This window comes from Temnothorax curvispinosus, unplaced genomic scaffold, assembly GCF_003070985.1.
Source record: "Temnothorax curvispinosus isolate PA1 unplaced genomic scaffold, ASM307098v1 QBEX01013447.1, whole genome shotgun sequence".
NCBI lineage: Eukaryota > Metazoa > Arthropoda > Insecta > Hymenoptera > Formicidae > Temnothorax > Temnothorax curvispinosus.
In genome coordinates this window covers 184,392-207,193 of record NW_020223227.1, presented here as the reverse complement: position 1 = coordinate 207,193, position 22,802 = coordinate 184,392, and the positions used below count along the sequence as shown (strand labels likewise).

Genomic DNA, 22,802 nt, shown 5'->3' with positions numbered 1-22,802 from the left:
TTTGCCGTCGGGATTATTGGGCGGTTAACGCGGCCGTTAGGCCGCTTTAAATGGCCGTAGACCACGTCGGCACTGACGCTCCGGTGATTTTACCGGTCATAAAGTTTGGGAGGTGCTATTTTCGTCTCCTCCCACCGGCCGCAACCGGACGGCCGGCGGTATACGAAGATGCTGCCACATTTCTTCCATACGCATCTCCGATCTCCGCGCGAGAGCTGTTATAATTGCAACGGCGAGTAGGAGAGGCCCCTCTGGCCCATTTGCTTTTACCCGGACTCGACTCGACTCGACTCGACTCGTTGCACTCCGGACGGGTGTTGAAACCAGTCGGGTGACGTCACGTATAATTACTTCTTTGATTCACTCTCTTTCTCTTCTATGGTGCCTCCGGCACGACAAATTCGTCGGTCTCGATCAGTGGTGTAACGGGCACGGCGCACTTTTGGGCGCCCCGCGACACATGTAATACCTTAAGCATGTAAGACGCACGTGGAATGTAAAAAACTAACTATTCTGCATTTACACACTTGTTCGCGGTAAATTTTTCTACGATTGTTTCCGGTATAGAAGCTAATTAAATGACAAATATTGTGTCTAATGTATGCTAAAAACACCGTGCTCTCGTCTCCTAGATTTCTTTGACACTTGAACGTTTTTACTCAAAACCATCGATGTCGTAAAATCTAAGGTGTTTTCGAATTTAAACAAATTTCGCTTATACTTTCAATAATATACCTTAAGACAACAATTACTGCTACTATTATTATTCTACAATAAAACTATATTTTTATGGGTAATATATTTATACATTAATTTTTTTTTTTATTACAATGACGGTTTACGTTCGGCTGATAAGAATACGACATTCGTGCCAGATTGGAAAGATCCCAGATTCGGACAGATCGAAAAGGCTGTTGAAGAAGATTTTGCTCTATACACGTGTTCTTCTGGATGAATAAATAACTCGTAAAGCCTTGTGTCCACGATACTAGAAATCACTCCGAGATCTCGAACGGAGAAAAAATTGACCAATCATATTTAAACAGTTCGGCAATTGACCAATGCAATTGGTTAATTCTTTCTCCGTCCGAGATCTCGGAGCGATTTCTAGCATCGTGGACACAAGAGACTTAATGCAGGATCACGTGCCAACAAACGATGTTGCACACGGCCACGAGTGCGGTTCATCAATTTTCACGCTCGTGGCACGACTTGCGTCTACGTAGTCGCGTGAGACGGCGATATACTTACCTTTCGCATTTTACTCGAGAAAAAGCATGGTAATTAAACAGGTGTTACCTATAGCGCCGCGTCGAACCGTCGCGGTTTTACGATTACGCTACTGACGCCGCGAGTTTGCTCTCGCCTCTCCCCTCCCCGCCCTCTCCTCCTCCTCCTCTTCCTCTTTCTCTCTTCCTCCCTCTCTCTTTTCATTCTGGCCGCTCTACCCGCCGCCGTCCCTTCCGCGCGCTTATCTCGACGCGCGGTTAAAAATAGATCCTGTCACGGCCATCGGCGACATTTTAAAAAGCTGAGCGGTCGAGCAGCGCGCGCGAGGGCGAGCGAGTGAGCGACCGAACGGCCGAACGGCCGAGAAACGAACGGGCGAATTAGCGAGCGAGCGAGCGAGCGAGTGCGGCTGGTGGCGCCTCCTCGAAACGGCGTTTCGTCCGCACGATTCTTCCGCTGCCGATCCACCTGTTCCTCGAGCAGTCGCCCTCCGTCGCGGCTCGGTCGGTATGTCCCCGAGGTACTCCTTTAGAGGCGGAGAGGAATAAGGACATAAGGAAGAGAGAAAACCAAGATTTAGGAATAAATGAGAAATTTTCTCTTATGCATCGAGAAACGGTCAACTATACTATTCTAAGATAATTTGCAGCTGGTATTTTAAACAAACTTATCTTCACCGGAAATTTTAGAAACTTATCTGTATCAGTAAACAATTGACAAAAATGATTTTTACTTGACTTATAACTGGTCACATTTATTAATTGTATTAATTATTAGCTAGTATTTTACTTATTTTATATTTGTAAAACAGAAGAAGCAAATTAAAAATGGAAACGGAAGTTGCAACCCGACTAAGAACCAAAACTATATGTGCAATATGTACATACATATATATGATATATATGTATGTATATTTTGTAGCTATAGCCCTTATTACACTATTGACATATATAAGATTAAGAAGGATCAAGTGGAAATATATATACTTTTATCAACATGGGATTTTTTAGAAAATCGAGTTACATCCGGAAATCGAACGACGCCGTCTTCGACGATTTGCTCCTAGATAAATTTCGTTCACACACGCTAGGAAGAAAAAACAAAATAAATAGATATAACATAAATATGTACGCATGTAAAATAATGTGTAAATTGCGTTGATGGACGCCTCTACGTCACAGTAACGTCGACAGATCGCGAAGGATACCCTAAAAGCTTCTCGGGAGCATCGAACTCTGAGTTAGACAAATGAGCCTGGACTTTGAGTAAACGCGGTTATTTACGGTTATCAGCGTATCGTCGTGGCTACAAAAATAACCACCGACCGCTTTCGTTACTCGACCCGCTCTTATCGATGAATTGATTCGATAACGCTTAACAACGGCAGAGCGGAACGATTTGACGCGCAGTCCGAGCCTTGATTTACAGACGCGATCGTCGACGCCGTCTTTGAACGCGCCTCGAGTTACATCCGGAAATCGGGCGACGCTCTCTCCGACGACGGTTTATTCAATATCTGCTCTCCTCTGCCGCTGCTCTTGTGCCCCTAAACGGATATGACGCGCGTGCGAGTGGTTTCAACTTTGGCTACGCTTAGGACGCGATTAAAGTGACCAGTTTTTGTACGGCTTAAATCGGTACAGCTTTTCTTTTTTTTTTTTTTTTACGTTTAGAAAGTTCCTTCGTGTGAACTCGTTGGAATGAGTATTTCATGTATTCCATGAGTCGAAATACGTATACTTGCTGTAACTCAAGCGATCAGATGTATTCTGTTTAATCATTGTGACGAGTTTGGAAATTAGTGACATTAAACATATGTTGAAAGAACAATTTTTCCAATGAGTAATATCTGAGAAATATCGAGTAAATTTTACTCTAGAATGTTTATTATTCTTAATATGTGAGGTATACGCAGAATTATATCAATATCAAGATTAAAATGCTTGAAAACATATTTACTACTGTGCGATATGCCATGCCACATGCCACAGCGCGTGAATTTCGGACAATGATTGATTGATCAACTTTGTAAACATTTCTCACTTTACAAACTAATATAGTCTCGGCATTTTGATATTAGGATTTTAATCTGAAAATGATCTCAAGAGTCTGCCATTAACGGATGTCATAGCAGTCGGATAAGTCTGGGATACCCTGTGTACATATTGTATATATAATTATATATATATGTATAAAATTATATGAAAGTTAAAATGTGGCGTCTTATTCCTCGCGTGAGAAAATGAATGTGGGAACGATGTAGTTGATTTGCGAAATAATCATATAGAGAAGCTTGAAAAAATCTTGCGTCAGAAAATTGTAGTTCACAAATATTCGAAATACTTGTGATGGCTCGACGATGTAAATTGGTCAGCGTCTTTCTGGTCGTGTTAAACCAGAGCGTTTCACGCGAACCGTTCAACCGGCTAGAGACCATTGGTTGGTGCTCCCAACAATCGAGATTGGCCTGGCATTCCGCGAGATCATCATGGAATTCACATCTGGGCAGCCACGGCCCGAAACGCTACGTAATATTCCACTTTGTTATATATCACGCTAACGATCCGGCCTGCGGATCTAGCACCTGTTCCCTTTATGCGATCTCGGCGTTCCTTCGTAAACTTCTCTCTCGCGTCCGGTGCAGCGTATTTATCCTACGCACGTTTTATTTATACGCGTGCGCGTTCAATAAATATGTATATACGTGTGCCAAGTGCTCCGTAAATATTACTTATTAATGTAGTACCTCGGTGTGGAGCAGCGCATTTGTTTTCGTGTCACGCTTGCGTAGTCCCTGTTATCAATAGGCAAATAGGAATTTCAACCACTGTATAATTTACACCCATTTGTGTTAGAAATACGCTTACTGTGTTATCGCACATGGACTATTATCTAGCGCTATCAATTCTGATATACGGATACAACATTTCAGAATTCTGCTGACAGTCTTTGAAGTGTCATTTTTTTAAATGTCTTTCCTCGTTATTAAACTTTTTTTTTATTATTTAATATCTGTTTCAATTTCCTTCCCGTGATTAAATCTCTCAGAATGCGGGTGTAAAGTTGTCCTGTAAAATTTTCCGTCTATAAACATTCACGTACAATTTGTTTTTACCATAATCCTTTATTTTATTTTAAGAGTATTTTAATTTTGCTTATACTTGCTTCTGTTTTGAAGCATAACAAGTCTATCTCTATACCATTTCTTTTATGTGTAAAAATATAATTCTATTTATAGAGATGTTTAATGATGAACAGTATATAGGACAATACACTTATTTGTGTAAACATGCCTCGTATGAAGCACTCTCATTATCGTAAAATCTCGCATGATGATTCGAGTAGTTACGTGAGTACCGGTTATATGATATCATTCTACCTGCAAAGATTTTGCATAGACATAGTACGTAGAATAACGATTGCAAAATAGAAACGCGCAAAGGCTTTCGAGGATTCGGTGTACGCGACTTAAATAATTCAAGTGTCCCATAATAGGCTTGATTCCACATGTATACGTGGATGATTAAGTCTCTTTTACGCGATCTGTACTACCTCCCGGGGAAATTCTTCGACGAATTTTCATCATCCGTTTTAATATCGCGAAGAAAAAGAACATTGTATTTTGCTCTGAAATCGAGAATTTAAAAGTCAGACATTTTATGCAATACTTACCGCTATTTTTCTAGACTGTTGCTCGATTATGCGGCGTGTAAAACAGACATTATGCATACGCCTCGCCGATTGTAGATGCGCTGTCGAAAGCTAGACAAGGTCTCTTTAATCGCGCACGTGTATCTTTAAGGAATACGCGTTGAAGAAACTAACAATCTGCGGTTGTCATTGTCCCGGTTAATTGCATTGCTTAGTAGCCGAATGTTTTAAGATAGCAAAACGTGCCAAGTTGTGTTCTCTTTGTATTTCTTTTTTATTCTATTCAATCCTTCTGTTCAATATTAATGATTCTTTATGTTATTTATGTTACTAATCATGAGGTTGAAATACATTATTGCACGAAATTAATTATGAATTCAATGAACGTGAAATTCTATTCTGTTTTATGGCGATAAATCTAAGCAGAGGTTTTTAGTCTATATATTATTTTATTGTATTCTGATTTCTATCTTAAATCACTATTCTAATTATAAATGCAATCAATCGCATACATGCGTTTTTGTTAAAATACTCGTTACTGAGGAGTGACATAAGAATTCACGCCTGTCACTGTCTTGATTGATTACACGAGTTTACGAGTGATGTCAGTTTTTTAAAATAGTAAAAACCACAATTAGTTTTAGTCTTAATATTTCAATAGCGATGGAGTTTTAATAGCAGAGATACTATCGGCAGAATAGTTATTTTTAAATGCTTGATGCATTAATTTTTCTTCCGTTCGGATCAGCACGGTGATACATTTATGTATAAATGTAACAATTCTTATGAAATGTTTAGCGTTAGAGAGAGACAAAAAATATTCTGTTAAACTTCTAAAACACAAAATCTTCCTAGTAAACGCGATGATAATTCACCATTAATAATGCTTTTCTTCCGACGTTTACAACGTTCGCGGCCAATGTAATACGTAACCATTTTTTGTTAGTCAACGATAATGACACGATGTATGACGTATGGCATGTAATGTGAATGCGAGAATTCAAATTGATTACGTAAAATCGCTACGTGCGATTTTCATAATTCTACGATGATATCGTGGTTGAAGTTTTATTTGCAAGATTTACGGGATCGATGGCTAATGGCTCATTAGGGAAGAGATTCTGTAACCTGTTTTGCAAGTATATAGCACAGAAGATTTATTTGCATCTTTGCATCTAATAAACCTAAAACGGCTTGTAAATTAGCGATAGGTGAAAAGCGTCAGTCAACGAGGACATGTACCATGTATAGAGCTACCTGAGCGTTTTTTCTCGTATACGTCGCGTCACAGCGAGAGAGAAAGAAAGACTCCTTTTCTCTCGGTGGTTACAACGTGCCAAAGTCAAGGAAGCCGTCAGGGCCGCAACCGGCTAAAGGCCGGTTTTGTATGTAGGGCGCATCGGGTACGAGGCATAAATCGCTCGAGGCATTCGCCAACGCAAAGAGTAGACTGACAAAACGTGCACGCGCGACCAATGGCGTAGCAAGTAAACGCTTTATTTTCTATAAAGTTAACCCGAGTCTCGGAAAAATTTATCTTTTTATCTGGGAGAATACGTCTTTATTCTATCAAAACAGAGATATTGTCTGCGTTCAGCGGAAAAGACAACTTAATTAGTAAACGCTTAGCGATTCTTTAATATGATTGTTATGATTGTGTTCTTACCTTTAAAGTTCCTCGTTGGCTCTAACAATAAAGTGTAGAAACCAATCGTAATAAAGAATCCCTATATAAGCGTTTATCAAACTGCTTTTTCTGCTGAACGCAGCCAATCTTTATATATAAAGAACTTGTATACTTTTCTAGAGAAACAAAATCTCTTAAAATTTTTATTTTATTTGATATCTCTATCTACTATCCCATTGTGATGCGAGTTGTACGACATGCAAAATAATGGAGCAAATATTACTATCAATCATACAATTAGTGTTTAAACGGTAGAATTAATTTATAAAATCTACAGATTTCATATGAAGTTAATTTTCACATATCTCGTAAATAATATAAAAATAAACTTTCGAAATCTCGATTGACACTCCAATTCTGCACCGCGCCATTGTCAGCGCGCAACAGTCGTGAGCGCACGTGGGATCGGTAGGATAGATCGGCACGTATACATGTATGTATGTACGTAGCGGTAGTCGGCCAGGGGCGGTCGGATCGGAGGGCCAAAATGATCGGTGAAAGGAGAGACTATTATTTTTTTTTTTTTTTAAATTGGCCACCGAGGCGGCCTTGCGGACGCAACGGCGGTGACGACGACGGCGGGAGAACGAGCGTTTGGAGGAAGCCGCGAGAGTCGCGATTAAAACGTAAAAATAGCTGGTGCGCGTACTATACGACGATAGTCGTTGCCGCCCCGTGGTCTAACACGCGAACCCGGAGCGACTTCCTCGGTTGCACGCTATGTGCGTGTGTATACGCGTGCCTCCTCGTGGTCCCCCTCGCGCTTACCGATCATCAGTTCGATCGTGTCACTTCGGGGAACGACAGGCCGCGCCGTCTTTTCGGGAGATCCATTTCCGTGCCATTATCGCGTCCGCATAAATCGCTAATCGTCGATCGCAAGTTCTAAAAATTCCGAACGCTGTACCAGTGTGATTGAAATCGGTATTAATCTCGATGAGTTCAAATTTCGATGTCGTAAATACGCGACAATGATCTTTTCGCGGAAAAGGAAATTTGTTATATTCGACATAAAATTCTCTCTTTCTCTCTTTCTTGTACTTATGCTATGAAAAATTGAACTCAGCGAAATTATATACCGGTTCCTGCTTGACGCCAAAGTGTCTGAATCGCTAACAGAGGTCAACGGGGTACCGTTAGAATCGCGATTTTTTTATAGTTACTTTCCCATAAGCAACGATTGAAGTTAACTAGGGTTCAATTAACGTTTATGGATTCTGCAAAAGAAGACGATCTTTTACTCGGGGAAGTTAATTGCATCGTCAATCTAAACTCTTTACCTTTTTCTCGACGACTCAATTCTCTACTTTTATGGTGCAATAGAAACGTTTCTGCGTCATGATGCATCGTCATATATGATGCCATTGAAAGACTTAAAGTGTGAACGTGAAGTTTAGGTACCTAATTGGACGTTTTAAAAAGTCCTCGGATTAGTCGAGATGTCAACAGAATTTCAGCAAGTTCTTTGCTTATGTTTTTTAGCATCAGTTCAACATCATGCAATTTTCCTTTTAAATGATTCGTTTAGTTTTCAATTCGGTTGTAATAGATCGCGAGACACGCGAGTGAGTTAATACTGATCGTTCTTTGAGTGTCGTGCGATGCTGTAGATCGACGGCTTGATTAAGACAGATTGAACGAGGTACTGGTAGTCTGCTCCAAATTGAGCAACGTTCAATAAAGTCTGGAAGACTCGGCGGATACTCTTCGTAATGGCGCGTTCAATAAATCAGGAATATTTGTGTCTTATTTTTCATTCAAAATACTGAAGTTTTGATAGCTTTGCGTGACGTGTTTCGATAATAATTCAGCAAAAAAAAAATAATCGTAAATTACACACATGAGTGAATTAATACTTGTCATTTTTGGGCGTCAGTAATATAGATTGCCTTGATTGAAGCGGCTCGCGCGTAACGAATATTTGCTCCATTCATTCTTACTGCTTTATCTATTATAATTAATTTTAATGATAGTTCTCTGTATGCTCGACACAAGCTCGATTATCAACTCGATTGGTATAAACTGACATAAAATATTTAATTATTAATCGTATAGCTTCCAACGTTTATAGCTCGCAATTTATGCCCAATTTAATTTATTGATTTGTTTATTTTGCATTTTTGTATTGGCTTACTCGTATAAATAACGTAAAATACGTTTACATATCTTTTTTTTTTATTTTTTCTCTGATTATGCAATAAATACGCGAGCAATACGAGTAAATGCCTGTAAGAAAATATGGAAAAATATTGAAGATAATAATATTTCCTTCATGTCTCAATCGTAATTGCAAACGCATAGTTAATTATAGCATCCAACAATCCTTGACAATGTACTATCAAATGGTAATCCAGCATAAAGAAGTTTTTGTAGACTATTAATATTCTCATGTTATTACAGGGACATTCGCAATCGTTATTTTATTGTAAAGTGACTCGAGTACAAGCGTGATTTGTAATCTTGTGCATAGTAGTGTGTAATTGTATGATACAGACCTGTTTCTCGAGATGATGATATTAGCAGCCATTATTCTCTCTAAAAAGTTTTCTACGGCATACTTTTTGTCATATATGTTATTCATGAAGATTCGTTCGTGTCTACCTTTTACATAACCGATGCTTCTAACTTTGGCTTATTACCGAGGAAATAAATATATCTTGCTAGCTTTTGGAATCTCTTCGACGTTCGACATTGCAGGAACTTTAATTTTGCCGTTTGCATTTGACATTTTTTATTCGAATTGTTAACATTTTTATGGCATCTGAATTATATTCAATATTTAACATGGAGAAATTGCATATAGAGAAATTGTCTGAATTTTATAATAATTTTTTTTTAATTTTAAAATAAAAATTTTTTCTTTTTTGGAAATCTGGCACTCTCTTGAGAGATCTAGATAGCACCTCCAGAACTTTATGAAAAACAATAACTTCAATCAATTCTGATTGAAATAGAAATGTTATTTAATATGATCGGAGTATGTGTGTATATGTGTGTTTGAAGTTGGCATTCTATATCGAATTCTTTTTGAAGTGAATTAGATACTTCAGAACTTTTTGAAGAAGAGAATTCTCTATCAACTATATCGAAATTTTAAAAATAGATTCTCATCAGAGATTGATAATTAAGTTGCAGAATTAGATCGATAAACGTACAAGTATCGTCAATTTTGTTATCATCTTCAAGGTTCGATGGAGATCGAAAATCAGATATATAGATATACGTTTGAACTTTTACGCGAACTTATAGCTTTCGCGATCGCACTCACGCGCATTCTCGTTCGTTCTCGCGCTCGTAAAGGTCCGCTGGAAGGATAATAAAAGTGCAGCGTGACGGCACGCGGAATCGCGCGCGACATTGTTTGACGGAGAGGAAGAGCGTCGTTCGAATTTCGTACCGGGAGAGCGAAGGGGATGGATTCGATACGAGACCTGAAGCGATTGCTGTACGAGCGTACGGAGGCGTTGCGACGTCGCGACGAGATCGTTGAGCTGCTCGAAAAGGCGCTCGAGGAGCGCGACGCCACGATCCGTTACCTTCAGAATGAGATCGATAAGTTCCGGCAGATCGTTGATCTGAGCCTAGCGTCTAACGCCATCGGTTCTAATCGGAGACTGAAGCGGCAAGCCATATCGGCGGAACCTCTCAGAGGCGACACGAAACCGGTGGTGAAGTTCGCCAAGCCGCAAAGGTAGATCGGCGAGTGCCTTGGATGTGTCGCATGACTTATTTTTCATCCGTTAAATCTCCAGAAATCTACCAAATTTCTGATGAAACGAGAGAAATGCGCTTTTTTTAAATCATTTTTATTGCCGCATATATTTATAAATTGAAACAGCTGATCTTGACCTTATATTTGTACGAATTGATATATTAAAAGACGTTTATTGTAAACACGGTATATGATTTCTGATTGTTGTAGATGTATAAATGAGGCACTTATACATAATTTACAAAAATAAAATTAAATGAAAAGAAAAATAACTGTCAAGATAATATTCTGCTCCAAAAGAATTGTTCTTGTCATTCGTAAACAGATACCTAACTGTTTTAATGGTATTATAGATTTTTACAACTCGAGCAATATAATATGCGATATATTGGCAATTGAATATCTGTAATTGTGAACTGAAAGTCATATAATTACATAATGTAATACGAGATAAAGTAAATTCAATTAAGGTATTTTGCTGAAAGCGGTAACTACGCATGAATGATTCTCTCTACGGCTACAAGCGGAACTTAATTACGAAAGTATTCGAGGATATCAATTTCACTGCGTAGCACTCTTTATAGCGACTTATACTTTCAGATAGAAATCGTACTGTCTCTAGTGTTACACTTTAGAGATTAATTAATATATATTATTATAATTTTTTATAAGATTTTTGCATACCGAGAATTTTTCTTACAATTAGATTTATTAATGAATCTATGACCAAAAAGTTTTCGAAATGCATTTAATATTATATTTTTGTTACTTATTTATGCTCTTGTTTTTCCTAAGAATATTATTTCTTTTTGTAAAAAAGAGAGAGAGAGAAAGAAGCTTAACAATGATTGTCTTTTTTTTTTTTTTTTCAAGATCTCGCGAGCTGATCAAGACTGCCATACTGGACAACGACTTCATGAAAAATTTGGAACTCACGCAGATTCGGGAGATTGTCGATTGCATGTATCCTGTAACATTTCCAGCTGGTTCGATAATTATTCAAGAGGGAGATGTCGGTTCTACTGTGTTCGTCATGGAGGGTAAGTAAATACAGTTACGCATCTTTATGAAATATGACAGTTTCGACGGAAAAGTCCATAAAGCGTCATGAGAATTGTTGCCTGAAGATAAATTAAATAATAAATAGATCGTGAACAATAACACACGCGGTAAAAATATAAAATATCAACTGTTTTCATGAAAAACGCGAACAAAGTTTCAAGTTTGTACAAAAACAGATATTTTCTCGTCTGTCTGAGTTTGTGATAAACTTTCATGTCGTAGAATAGATGAAAATATAAGAGCCTCATTTTATACGTATCGTAATGTAGATTGCGGATTGGTTTTTAAAAGTTAACTCGATATATTTACCTTTAATGTTAACTATAAATCTTAGGAAATTGTTTCAGGGGTCTGTGATTTTGTAACTCTTAACGACAGTGTCGTTATCGTTATATTGTCGTTGCGCATGTATAATATATGTAGTACAAAAATTGCTCGAGACGATAATGTAACGATAACGACTGCCGTTAAGAAATACAAAATAGGGCAAGTTTTGCAATTATGTACATAAAAAAAGTGAATATTTATTTATTTTATATCTAATCGGCTATTTGGGGACTAGTATATAGTAATTTATTTGATTTCTCGTACTTACCTTTCTCGATTGATTGGGATCTCTCTTTACGAGCCAATTTTCTCTCACACGTGAACGTTTCTTCGCAGTCGCAATGCGCGTTCCATTATAATATTCGAAAAAAAACTTTCGCCTGCAGATCAATATTTATCCTTATCACGTATCGCTTGTATATGTTGCATTGTTTCTTGATGTGGAAGCACCAACCCGCCCGATTATTCGCTATATGCTTATTCGCTCATCCTTATTTGTCCAGAACACCTGCACGGGAAATGCTTTCACTATTTTCTATCCTCCATAGTTACGATTGACAATACAAATTGTCTTATACTTTCACCATTTGTGCGAATATTTTAGAAACAATCTCGTAATTTTATTTATAGACTGAAGATGTGCAAAAAAAGAAAATTTGGAATTTTTTAACCGAAAGTTCATGAGATAATCCATAACTTCCTGTCCTGTGAAATATTCGTCTAAATAATTGGATTTCTTAACATGTATATTTCTCACATATATGAAAAAAGAAAACTCAACTTTGTGCATAAGTTATCGAGCTATCGAGCAGTGGCACTGCGTGATTTCTCAACTCCGTTTATCTTACGCGGAAACGATCGCATATTATCTGTCCAAGTTCGATGAACTTTTATGTCGTAGGATAGCTCATAAAAGACACATACTTATTTTATACATATCTTACTGTAGGTTGCGACTTTTTACAACTAATTCGATATATTTGCTTTTAATGGTAATCATAAAATATAGGAAACTGTTCCAAGTAAATTTGGCAATTATACATGAAAATACATAAAGATCTGTACTTTTTTATTTAAAATGTTACTCCGACAAGACATTCGAAAGTAACAAAAACAGAAGTACTTTCAAGAGCGATAGTCTCAATCGTTTCCTTATTAGACGGTTGAGGATGAGCGTAAATAATGCTTGAGCAATTAATAGCGAATGCCGAGAACGCAATAGTTATGTAAATATACTTTGGACATGTAATATATACATATAATTACATTCCGTGAAACAATTTTGCAATTTTTGGACGCGGAAATACAGAAACTGACGTTTCTCATTTGATTTTCTTACGTATTTTATTATCTTACTTATTAAATTGAATTATTTTAGTTTATTTTATTCCAGCTGCTTAAGTATCGAAATTATTAGGCCTGTTCGTTTTAGCTAAACTTCTTGCACGGTTTATCTTTCCTCTTATTCTTTTCACGTTGGAGAGAAAAAGAGAAAAGACGAACCGCGCAAGAATTTCAGCTAAAACGAACAGGCCTATTACCATTTACGTAAATTGGAACGCAAATGGTGCACAATGCTCGAGATATTGGCGCAAATATGATTGTGTAACTCCTAAGCTTAAACATTCTGCCATAACGGGAAAGAACTGCAAGAGTAATTTACGCGCATATCAAACAGACACTTATCATCGACCTTAACTTTGTGTTCACGGTAAAATCGGTAAAGTCAATTATTTATTAAGACGAACATTAGTGCGAAAATTGCACACTTACCATATCAGTTTAAATAAATTTTACTTCTTTCTAACTAAGCCTTTTGAAAATAATTCTTTTTCTAGAAATCTATTTTTTTTCACAGTTGGAGAAAGATATACATAATAAAATATATGATAATTGCGTCTAAAATTGACAGATATTTTATTGTACAAATATATATTTTAATCACAATTTATACGAAAAAAGTTTTTAATTTTATTCATTAATTCATGCACACTCAGCGCTAAACCTATCTTCAGGGACATCTGAATTGAACATTATCCAATTCAGATTTTAATTGTAATCAGATAGTATTTAATTCTATAATATTGTAATTCTATACAATTGGTACCTTCGGATCTCGAATGTAAAACATATTTAAATATTCGTGCGATGAGCATTCTTCCGCAATACGAACTAGCAAACGAAAATACGAACAACGTTAATTGATCCTGACGATAGAAACGATCCGTGGGATATCGACGTAAAATCGAATTTATATAAAAGCTATTATTTCCTGCTCCGACGCGGTTCTCCTTCTTCCGGAATTGGATTTCTGTTGGACAAAGGCATCGTCTCGATGTTATTTCGTAATGAAGCGCCGCATTTTACTTTCACGTAAAAATGCGATGCTTGCGCCGCTTTTCTCTCTCTTTCTCAACTGATTTAATCATTAGTATTATCACTCATCCGTGTTGTTACAGTTACGTAATTAAACGGCGAACGTTCCCCGCGTGCACGCATTTAGTACACACTATATCGTGATGTTGTTTAACGTCATTAAATGGGCATTTTTTATTAGTCATATCTACGTCTTCTGTTAGTCATTATTACGCTTCAGAAATTTAAATCGGATGTACTGTGTGTTAGTTTAACGAATTTCAATATATAAACGCATATTTAAATATCTAGAAATTTAAATAAATATCTCTCATATCTAAATTAATTTAAATATTATCTAAGTATTGAAATATCTAGATATCTCTAACTTTAATTTGATTGAGAATTTTTGAAACACATTTTTTTCCAACATAGATTGTCAAACAAAAAATAAAATAAAATATAATAATGTCAAATCATTGCGAAATGCATATCATAAAGATGAAGCATCAAATGTAATACTTTTTGTGTATGTACACAAATATGTGTAGATATACAAAAATTATTTTTATATGCTATAAATACTTTTATAACATATTTTATACACTAAATTGGATTACAAATTGTTTTCCCTGTATCTTTTTGCATTTACACGAGAAATTATGTTTATCTTCGTCGTCTCATTAAATCTTTTTCCGGTAATGAAGTTAGCGGGGCCCCCTTATAATTTCCGAGTCCCGGACCTTCGCAGAAAAAAAAGTGCCGTTGCACTCATATACGTGGGAGCGGTTGCGGGGGCGAATGCGACGGAATGAGAACCTCTGTCCTTTCTCTTCAAAGCGCATATCCATGGTGGGGACTCCCTCGGCAGCCGCGGCTCGCCGAGGGAAGGGAGGTTTCTCGTGGTGCTGCTTGCCGCTCACGGGCATACTTTTCACCAGTCGCGAATACTGTCAGTGCGAGCGTCAGACGCGACGCGATTCGCGATCGCGGTGTCCTCCTTTGACAGAACTCCTCTCCCGCATTGTTTTCAAAATCAGCATTACGCGCGACGCGACGCCGTTCAGCGCTGTTCATCGCCGTTCATCGATCATCTGTGTCGAGGGTCCAGGTCGCAAGATCCAACACGAGTGCGGAGGAAACGATTTCGCGATCGGCTCGCTTAGTATTTTTATAAATAACACGGAAGACTTGTCGATGTGCGCCTGATCGATCGCGCCCGCGCGATGATAGGCATCTAGTTCGCGTTGAGAACAACGCGAAACGATAAAAGCGCATCGACAGGTTCTTCAGATCGAGAAGATCCGGCAGCCGGCGATGACTCGGTTTTCCGCGGCGCGCCAATGTTCCGCGCCGTGCCGGCGGTTCGCCACAGTGACGGACGGCCGGATGGCGGAAGTCGCGAATGAACGATCGTGAATGCACGGATCCGACGTCAATGTCCGTCGAGCTTGTTTCTTGGTCTTGGTCGTCCGTCTGCCGGCAGTCCGCCTACTTTCGTACGTAACGGAATAGTAAACCACATAAATATCGGGACGGACAGGCCGGGGAACGCCGGCGGCGGCTCTCGAACCCGATGATCGATGCGAAAGTCCGAGGATAAGTGGACTTTTTTTTCACGCGGCGTTGTTCTTCGATCTTCTTCTTGAACCGACGCCAGACTCGTGCCGTGATGCTTCTCGGTTGTTTCAACTGGAGCTTCACGTTTCCATTCAACGTTCATTGAATCCGATCTGTGAATTTGAAACTGTCGTCATCCCAGTGAACCGCTTTGCTCCGGCTGATGCTCCGTTTCTGTTCGTGCACAAGGATCGATCGATTTGTAATTGGCAAAGAGCTAAAAGAAGATCGAAACAAACGTAGATCTACTAGAAGAGCTACCTGGGAAGGTCAAGAATGCGTCTACCTACAGAAACGCCATTAATCTCGTCTCGCCGGATGAAAGCGACGCCGGCGTTGTCGCCACGCGGCCCTCGACTTTTGACCTTTGCGCGGTAGAGCTCCGTGCTGAGTTCGAGAGGATCGAAAAAAGAAAAATCGCGAGCGAAAGTCTCGTCGGCGAGTAGGCCGTCGTGTTAGAGCGGGGCCCCAGCCCGGCCGACTCGGTTTCACGATCTCCGCCTCACGATCTTCGCGCACGCGACTTTCGAGGTCATGAAGGTCCGAAGCTATCCCGGCCGGGCGGTTCTGGAGGATCCCGAGCTTCTCCTGGACCCGGACGCGACGCGCGGCAGGGCCATGGAGCTGCTGTACGAGGCGAGCTGGCGGGAGTGCGGGGTAAACTGGACCAGCAACGGCGGCGGCGGCAAAATTTCCCCCAGGCAACCGGACGACGAGCCCTACACCAGGCGACCCTACGCCGACGAGGTGGTGTCGCGGCTCGAGGCTGCGTTGGAGGATCCGAACGCGTCGTCCGCGACGAGGGAGGAGGACGCGCGGTCCCGGGGGTCCAGCAGCACTGGCACCACCGACAGCGAGTCCCCCGAAGTGAACCAGCCGCCACCTGGCAACGCTCAGGGGGGCTTCCTTATTCCGCGACCGAGATTGATCGTGCCGGTTCATACCTACGCGAGGAGAAGACGCACTGGTGCGCCGCAACCCATAAAGAGACGTCAAATACGCGAAGGTACTTGCCCATCACGGATATGACGGATATGACGGATATATATGTACGAATTTTTTTAAGTCAGCACGCGATTCTTACTTCATGTGATCATAGAATCGTGCACATTGTCCACACAGTTCCCGAAAGGAATTTGTCCCTAACTGAAACGTTAGTTATCTTTTTTCAAGATTTAGGAATATTCCATGGATATTTCGATAACTATAATTAAAATTCTGTTTACAAGCTTAACTTGCATGGAAATCTCCTTAAAACAAAGCTTTATTGTTATTCGTCTACTGAGAATTTTAATTTGCGGTTCCCTTAATTTTAAATATTGCTGTTTCAATATTTTTGTTACGGCAAATATCGAAAAAGTATTAATTACTTTTAATTTCCACGAACGTTACGAGATAACTATTAAAGTAAAAAGCATACAGAGTGCATTCGAAGTCGTACATTTCTCGAGACAAGTTCACACGCTGTTCTAGAAAAAAGAAGAGAAAGTACATGATTTCCGAGACACTCTGTATACATGTCTACCGGACGTAGTTATGTCTTACAATTAAATATGTATATATGATACGCATTTATATAATTATCCTAACATGTGGAAGGAACGAACGTAACGCGAAGAGCGGATCACACACGCGACACGCACGCGCACGCACGCACGCAGGACGTCTACATCCGCAATTTTCTTTGACGCGCGTGGAAAGGACAAAGGTGCCGATGTCACGTGAAGTCGACCTCGATATTATATTTTTTAGAGCACGAAACCGGATTATCTCGCGAAATAGGCTTCTTCGTCTGTTCCGCTGCTCGAGAAAAAGCGATCTTATCGTTCGCTCTGTACACGCAATTGTGTTCGCGTTTTGCAACAACACGTTTCAATTATCTGTACAACACGGATACGAAAGGTGTTCAGAATTTCTACATATTCATGATTTTACGCAGTTTAGATAAATCATATTGGACTATACATATTGTGTTACTCTCACCATAAAATCGGCCTGCAAATTAACAACTCATAATGTATATGAATAATGTATGCATATTCGGACTTTTGACATTTATAATGAAATATTAGGATAAATATTTCTATGAGACATGATTGTTTCAGAATATTTCTACCTTCAAATATATTTATAATAATTAAAACATTTATTTATTTTACAATTTTACAAGATTTTATTTTATAGCTCACTTTATATTACATTTACGAAAAAAATATCTTAAATTTTTTAATTTAATTTTGCAACGCATACTTTCGAAACTTTCTATGTACATAAATTCATATTTCGTGTAAAACTTGCGTCAAGTATTTGTTAGAGTTAACTATTGTATATTATCGATAATACAGACTTAGATAATTCTAGAGAAATTGTGTTTCAACTTTTTATTTTTTAATGTAAATCTTATTACATTCAGGGATATCACGTTTAGCATTTGCAAGTCGATTTGTGGCTCTAATGGGTCATGGAGAAAGTCACGCATCGACGTGGTATCAAGAATAGTGGAAAGCAGAGCTAGCTGTCGTCGGTCTTAATTAGTGACGTTTGAATATGCTAAAATTGGTATTAAAATTTATTTACATTCGGCTATAATTAGCTCTACGTGTTAACGAATTCATGAAAGTTGTCTGCAAATCAGTACGCAAATTATTTAATGCAGCAACGCTATTCCGGTGAATTTCACCGAGCATGCTTTAAGGAATCGAAATAATTCGACAAAAATTTAATGGTCTTGTGGATCATTTTCATGATTTTTTTATAGAATTGTTACTCTTATGGTCGTTTACTTCTAAAACGTTTAAAAAAATCTTATTAAACGTTTGTACGATGGCTGGTGGGTTTCTTATCAAGGCCGAAGGCGTATGCCGCTTTGAAGTTAGATAAACGAAAGAAAGATGTTTACATTATATCTATACAAACTTTACATTGCTGTGACACATGCACACGCACGTAACATAAATTTTATGCTTCTAATGTTGGATAAATATAAAATTTTTTTAATGGAAAGAAAATTCCATTTCTCAATGAATGTGATGAAAATTGCAATTATTTTAATAGCGCAACGTGCGCTTTTAGCGCAGCTGATTTAATACAACTATATTAAACATGTACAGTAAACGTTTTTTTTTTCTCTTATTTTACTCTCGATTTTGCTGCTGCAATCTTAGGCCGGTTCATAGTCGGTTCTTATATTATTTAAGACCATCTTAAGTACGATCTTAAGATGTTATGAACCAATCACAGAGCCATATTAGCATCTTAAGACATTAGTTAAGACAGTCTTGTTAAATAAGAACCGATTATAAATACCGGCCTTCCAGTTTTGGAAAAAAAAAAAAAAAAAAAAACAGTAAGTTACAAACAATACCTAACTGTGCCATTGAGTTTAAAATTTGATGAAATTGCAATAAAGTACTGTAAATGGGGATAATATTTTAAAATTACAGATGAATCAACAAAATCGGATTGCAAACGAAATGTATATTCAGTCTGTTTGTGCTAAAATGGCAGTGTCAGCTTAACAAACTTACAAAACTCGTGAATGCTTTTGACACTTCGTCGACAATTCTAATTTAGTCTTTTGTTCCCGAGAACGCTGATGATTTATTAAATGTTCTTTTACATAAAATGGGAAATGTAACAGCAATTATTAATTTAAGAAGCGACACAATTCATCAAAGATTTTCCTTTACACAACGTGAATCTAGTTTCTCGAACTTATTTCTTTCACTTTGCTGTATCACGCGAAGTATCCAGATGTGGATGCCCGAAATGTTTGATAATCGGAGCATCTGGTTTTAAGGATCGTCTTAGAGCTGGGAATCTCGACAGCTGCTGCACGACAGGATCTTTTTTTGTCGTCGAATTCAAGTTTTCGAGTAAACACCGAGCGGGTGCATTTATTCAACCAACGTTTGGTGTAAGGCGATTCTAATTGACCACTTTCTCTCTAATCTTTTATTCACGCGAACGCGCAGTACATCTGTATCACGCACTGCTCATTCACAGACAGGAATTTACCATGTTTTAATAATCTTAATTTTCCAATTAATTACTACACTTAACTATATCCTACATGATAAATCATCGATCAGATTGACGACGATTCTTTAGTGTTTTATCAACGATAATTATTGGACGCGTGGTAATTGGAATCTTGAAAGGCGATAGATAAATTGAGGCCGGATATAATTGCGACTCTCGCGCACCTTTCAATGATAAGCTAATACCTTGAATGAAAAATTAAAACCGCGCTTGACACACGCACGCGAGAACATTTATTACAGATTGTTACGTATGAAATCGTGATCTGAACGTTGTCATCTTATTAAATCCGTTATTCTACATCGTCAGCGTAGCCTTTTAATCACCATGTAAGATCGTCTAGAATGTCTAGATCCTGCGATTTATTTTTGTCAAAGCGTCATCGTGACTCACAACAACGACCATGCATATAGGTCTCAAGTGTTGGCGATACTCCGAGGACCGTACTGACCGCGAGCGTCGCTTCCGCTAATTAAAATTATAACTGTCGTGTAATAAAGTACAATGAAATATCGTCATCTATATACGTACAGGCCTGATTGTCTAACCACAGAAATAAACCATCTTGTGTCTTATTAAGTTAACCATTAAAGTCATAAAATGCGAGAATTTCTAACGACGATGCTTTCTTGAGTCACAAATTTTTATGTAGGTATGATTATATCTCGATTGAAAATTTGTGCAATGTCGAGGTACACACATCAAGTTCGAATTGTGTTGCGTACGATTTAATTAACCGTATCTATTTAATTCAACATTGAACTCCTTTTCGCTTAAACAATATATCCGTTTGCTCGTTGGTCGGCAGCTTTTTCGGGAGTTTCAGGAGGGATAGAAAGATGGAAAATAAATAGGATACTTACCAAAGCAACGACCGGTAGTAGCTGAATGTTCAACAACTGACTGCTAGTCGATTTCCGCAATCGCGAGTGTCCCAATTCGACATCCTGTTTCGCGCGCCTTTTACGCAAAAAACCGTGACTTTTACTCGCAGTTCAGTAGCAACAATGAGGTAATCAGCGCTCGGCCAATGCAATGGTTCGAGGGTCTCGCTGTGACGTTCATATTGACCCTCGTTGCTGTATACGGTGACAGGATCTGTCTGTCTCCGCAAGTACTAATCGCAGGTTGAGACCGATACCTGGAAACTCGTTTCACCAACTCTTGTGTCAAAAGTTTCCTTTCATTCATGAAACACTGATTGACGAAAGTGAAGGATAATTTCTGAGAGTTTCATAAAACGGACCCAAAACTGGTCCGCGTTGTTTCTCCTGCACGGCGAATCCTTCACTTTCTCTTAAATCATATTTTTTTAGCGATTCTTTTATTTTTCTTCGGCCCACACCCACATCCTGGGAGATAAAAACCGTAAATCAAATTGACGCTTTCTCGTGGACGTTTCGCGTAGGTAAAGTCGTCTTGTAAAATCGATTTATTTCCGATAAAAATGAATTTCACGCGCTCATCACATTTTTTTCCACCAAACTCCCTGATCGCTGTCTCATCACGCTTGGACGCGAGCCCGAAGCTACCGGAGCAAGTGAGCAGGAGTTCGGTTACGCCGGTTTCGTGTAAAACCTCGAGGGGATATAGTGTGTAAAGCGTAAACTCTTTGTCCTGTTATGTCGTCATGCTAGGCCTTCTACCGCATGTTATATATATAGATATACGTATATATAAGGCTCATGGATATATTCAGCGGTGCTCTGTGCGAACAAGGCAGCCGCGAGCCGGTACCGGTGCAGTATATGTATACAGACTCGAACCGGACTCGGACCTCGATGAGGATTCTTCTGTTGTCCGTCTCCCTTTCTCTCTCTCTCTCTCTCTCTCTCTCTCTCTCTCTCTCTCTCTCTCTCTCTCTCTCTCTCTCTCTCTTCCCTTCCCCTTTCTCGTTCTCTCTCCCCCGCGAGGTCTGTTAGCGTCAGGTATATCGAGTGAGTTTCTTTGTTCCCCGGTTGGAAGCATCAACGATTGCGAGCGTAACAATGATTCGAGCACATCGCGAAGTACGGAAATCGAAACTTTACATAATTATGCGATCCCATCCATAGGAGACCAGTTGAGAAGATAATACGAGCGAATCGTGATGAGCCGCCTTTTTCTTCCGTTTCGTCTTTGCGCTTTTATATGAAATATCTCTAGAATTGCGCATTTCAGATTTTATTGCGTGACTGATAGATTTGATATGGATATATTTCATGCATATAATATAACTTTTATTTGAATCTTATTATAACTATGGATATATATATGTTTCATGCGTATATAATTTTTATTGTAATTTTATTATAATTGCACTGATACCTGATATATTTACAATCTTAATCTTTAAATATTGATTATGTCACCTCTTATACTCATATAGATTCCAGATTCCAGTAAGCGTAAAGATATTTTAAAAGAAGAATTTGAAGATTTTTCTCCCTACAGAAACAATTGCAATTTTTTCGATATTTTGATTTATATATAGCTGACACCATGACATTGATATAGATTATAAATATTAATACGAGATGATACAGAATGATTTACAGTGATTAATCGCGATGTGGTCATTCGAGACCGGCGATTCGCGGCTTATAAAATGTACTCGGCGCAGCGTTGGATATTTGCTAAACAAACGATTTGCATAATCAGTTGTTTTGGTGAAACGATATGACGACACGTCGGGAACATCCGCGTTTTGATACAAGCGAGATGCTCCAGGCGTGCGAATGCGCATGAGTTTTATTAATTTTTTTTTTCCTTATTCGCAGCGATTGGCCGGCTGGTTTTATTCTTGCGAAAGTGATAAAGGCGAGCGCGAAGGACAACTCTCTCGACTTTCGCAGCGTAGTTACATAATTATCTATAGCTATGAATACCGACGTACGTTATCCGTGAAGATTAAACGGAATAGTCATGCCAGAGGCCGAGGAGTATGACTTTGCCGATGTTCGGCTCCGGCTCTCGAGGCGGTATTCAAACGTGCAGGACGTTTCTATTCTCGTAGCGTCGTCGGATCGAAAGGTTTTCATTGTACGAATCGTACACGAGACATTACTTGCCGCACTATACTTTTACGCAAGATAACTGACATTAACGAGGGAGTCGCTATTTGTCGATTTTATTTTA

The 22,802-nt window shown here is 38.8% G+C and overlaps 1 protein-coding gene across 3 annotated transcripts in view; it reads left to right on the top strand.

Moving 5' to 3' along the window:
- The window catches only part of LOC112463582 (cGMP-dependent protein kinase, isozyme 2 forms cD4/T1/T3A/T3B), a 38,746-nt gene that overhangs the window by 7,382 nt on the left and 8,562 nt on the right, over positions 1 to 22,802 (top strand). The window contains exons 1-2 of one of the 3 annotated variants that reach the window (XM_025030044.1): positions 9,486 to 10,259; positions 11,154 to 11,320. In XM_025030044.1, the coding sequence (XP_024885812.1) occupies positions 9,982 to 10,259; positions 11,154 to 11,320 (445 nt within the window). In that variant the 5' untranslated portion in view covers positions 9,486 to 9,981. Of the gene's footprint in view, positions 1 to 9,485; positions 10,260 to 11,153; positions 11,321 to 14,975; positions 16,651 to 22,802 lie in introns of those variants that run through there. The other 2 variants (XM_025030042.1, XM_025030043.1) reach the window with 2 other exon arrangements.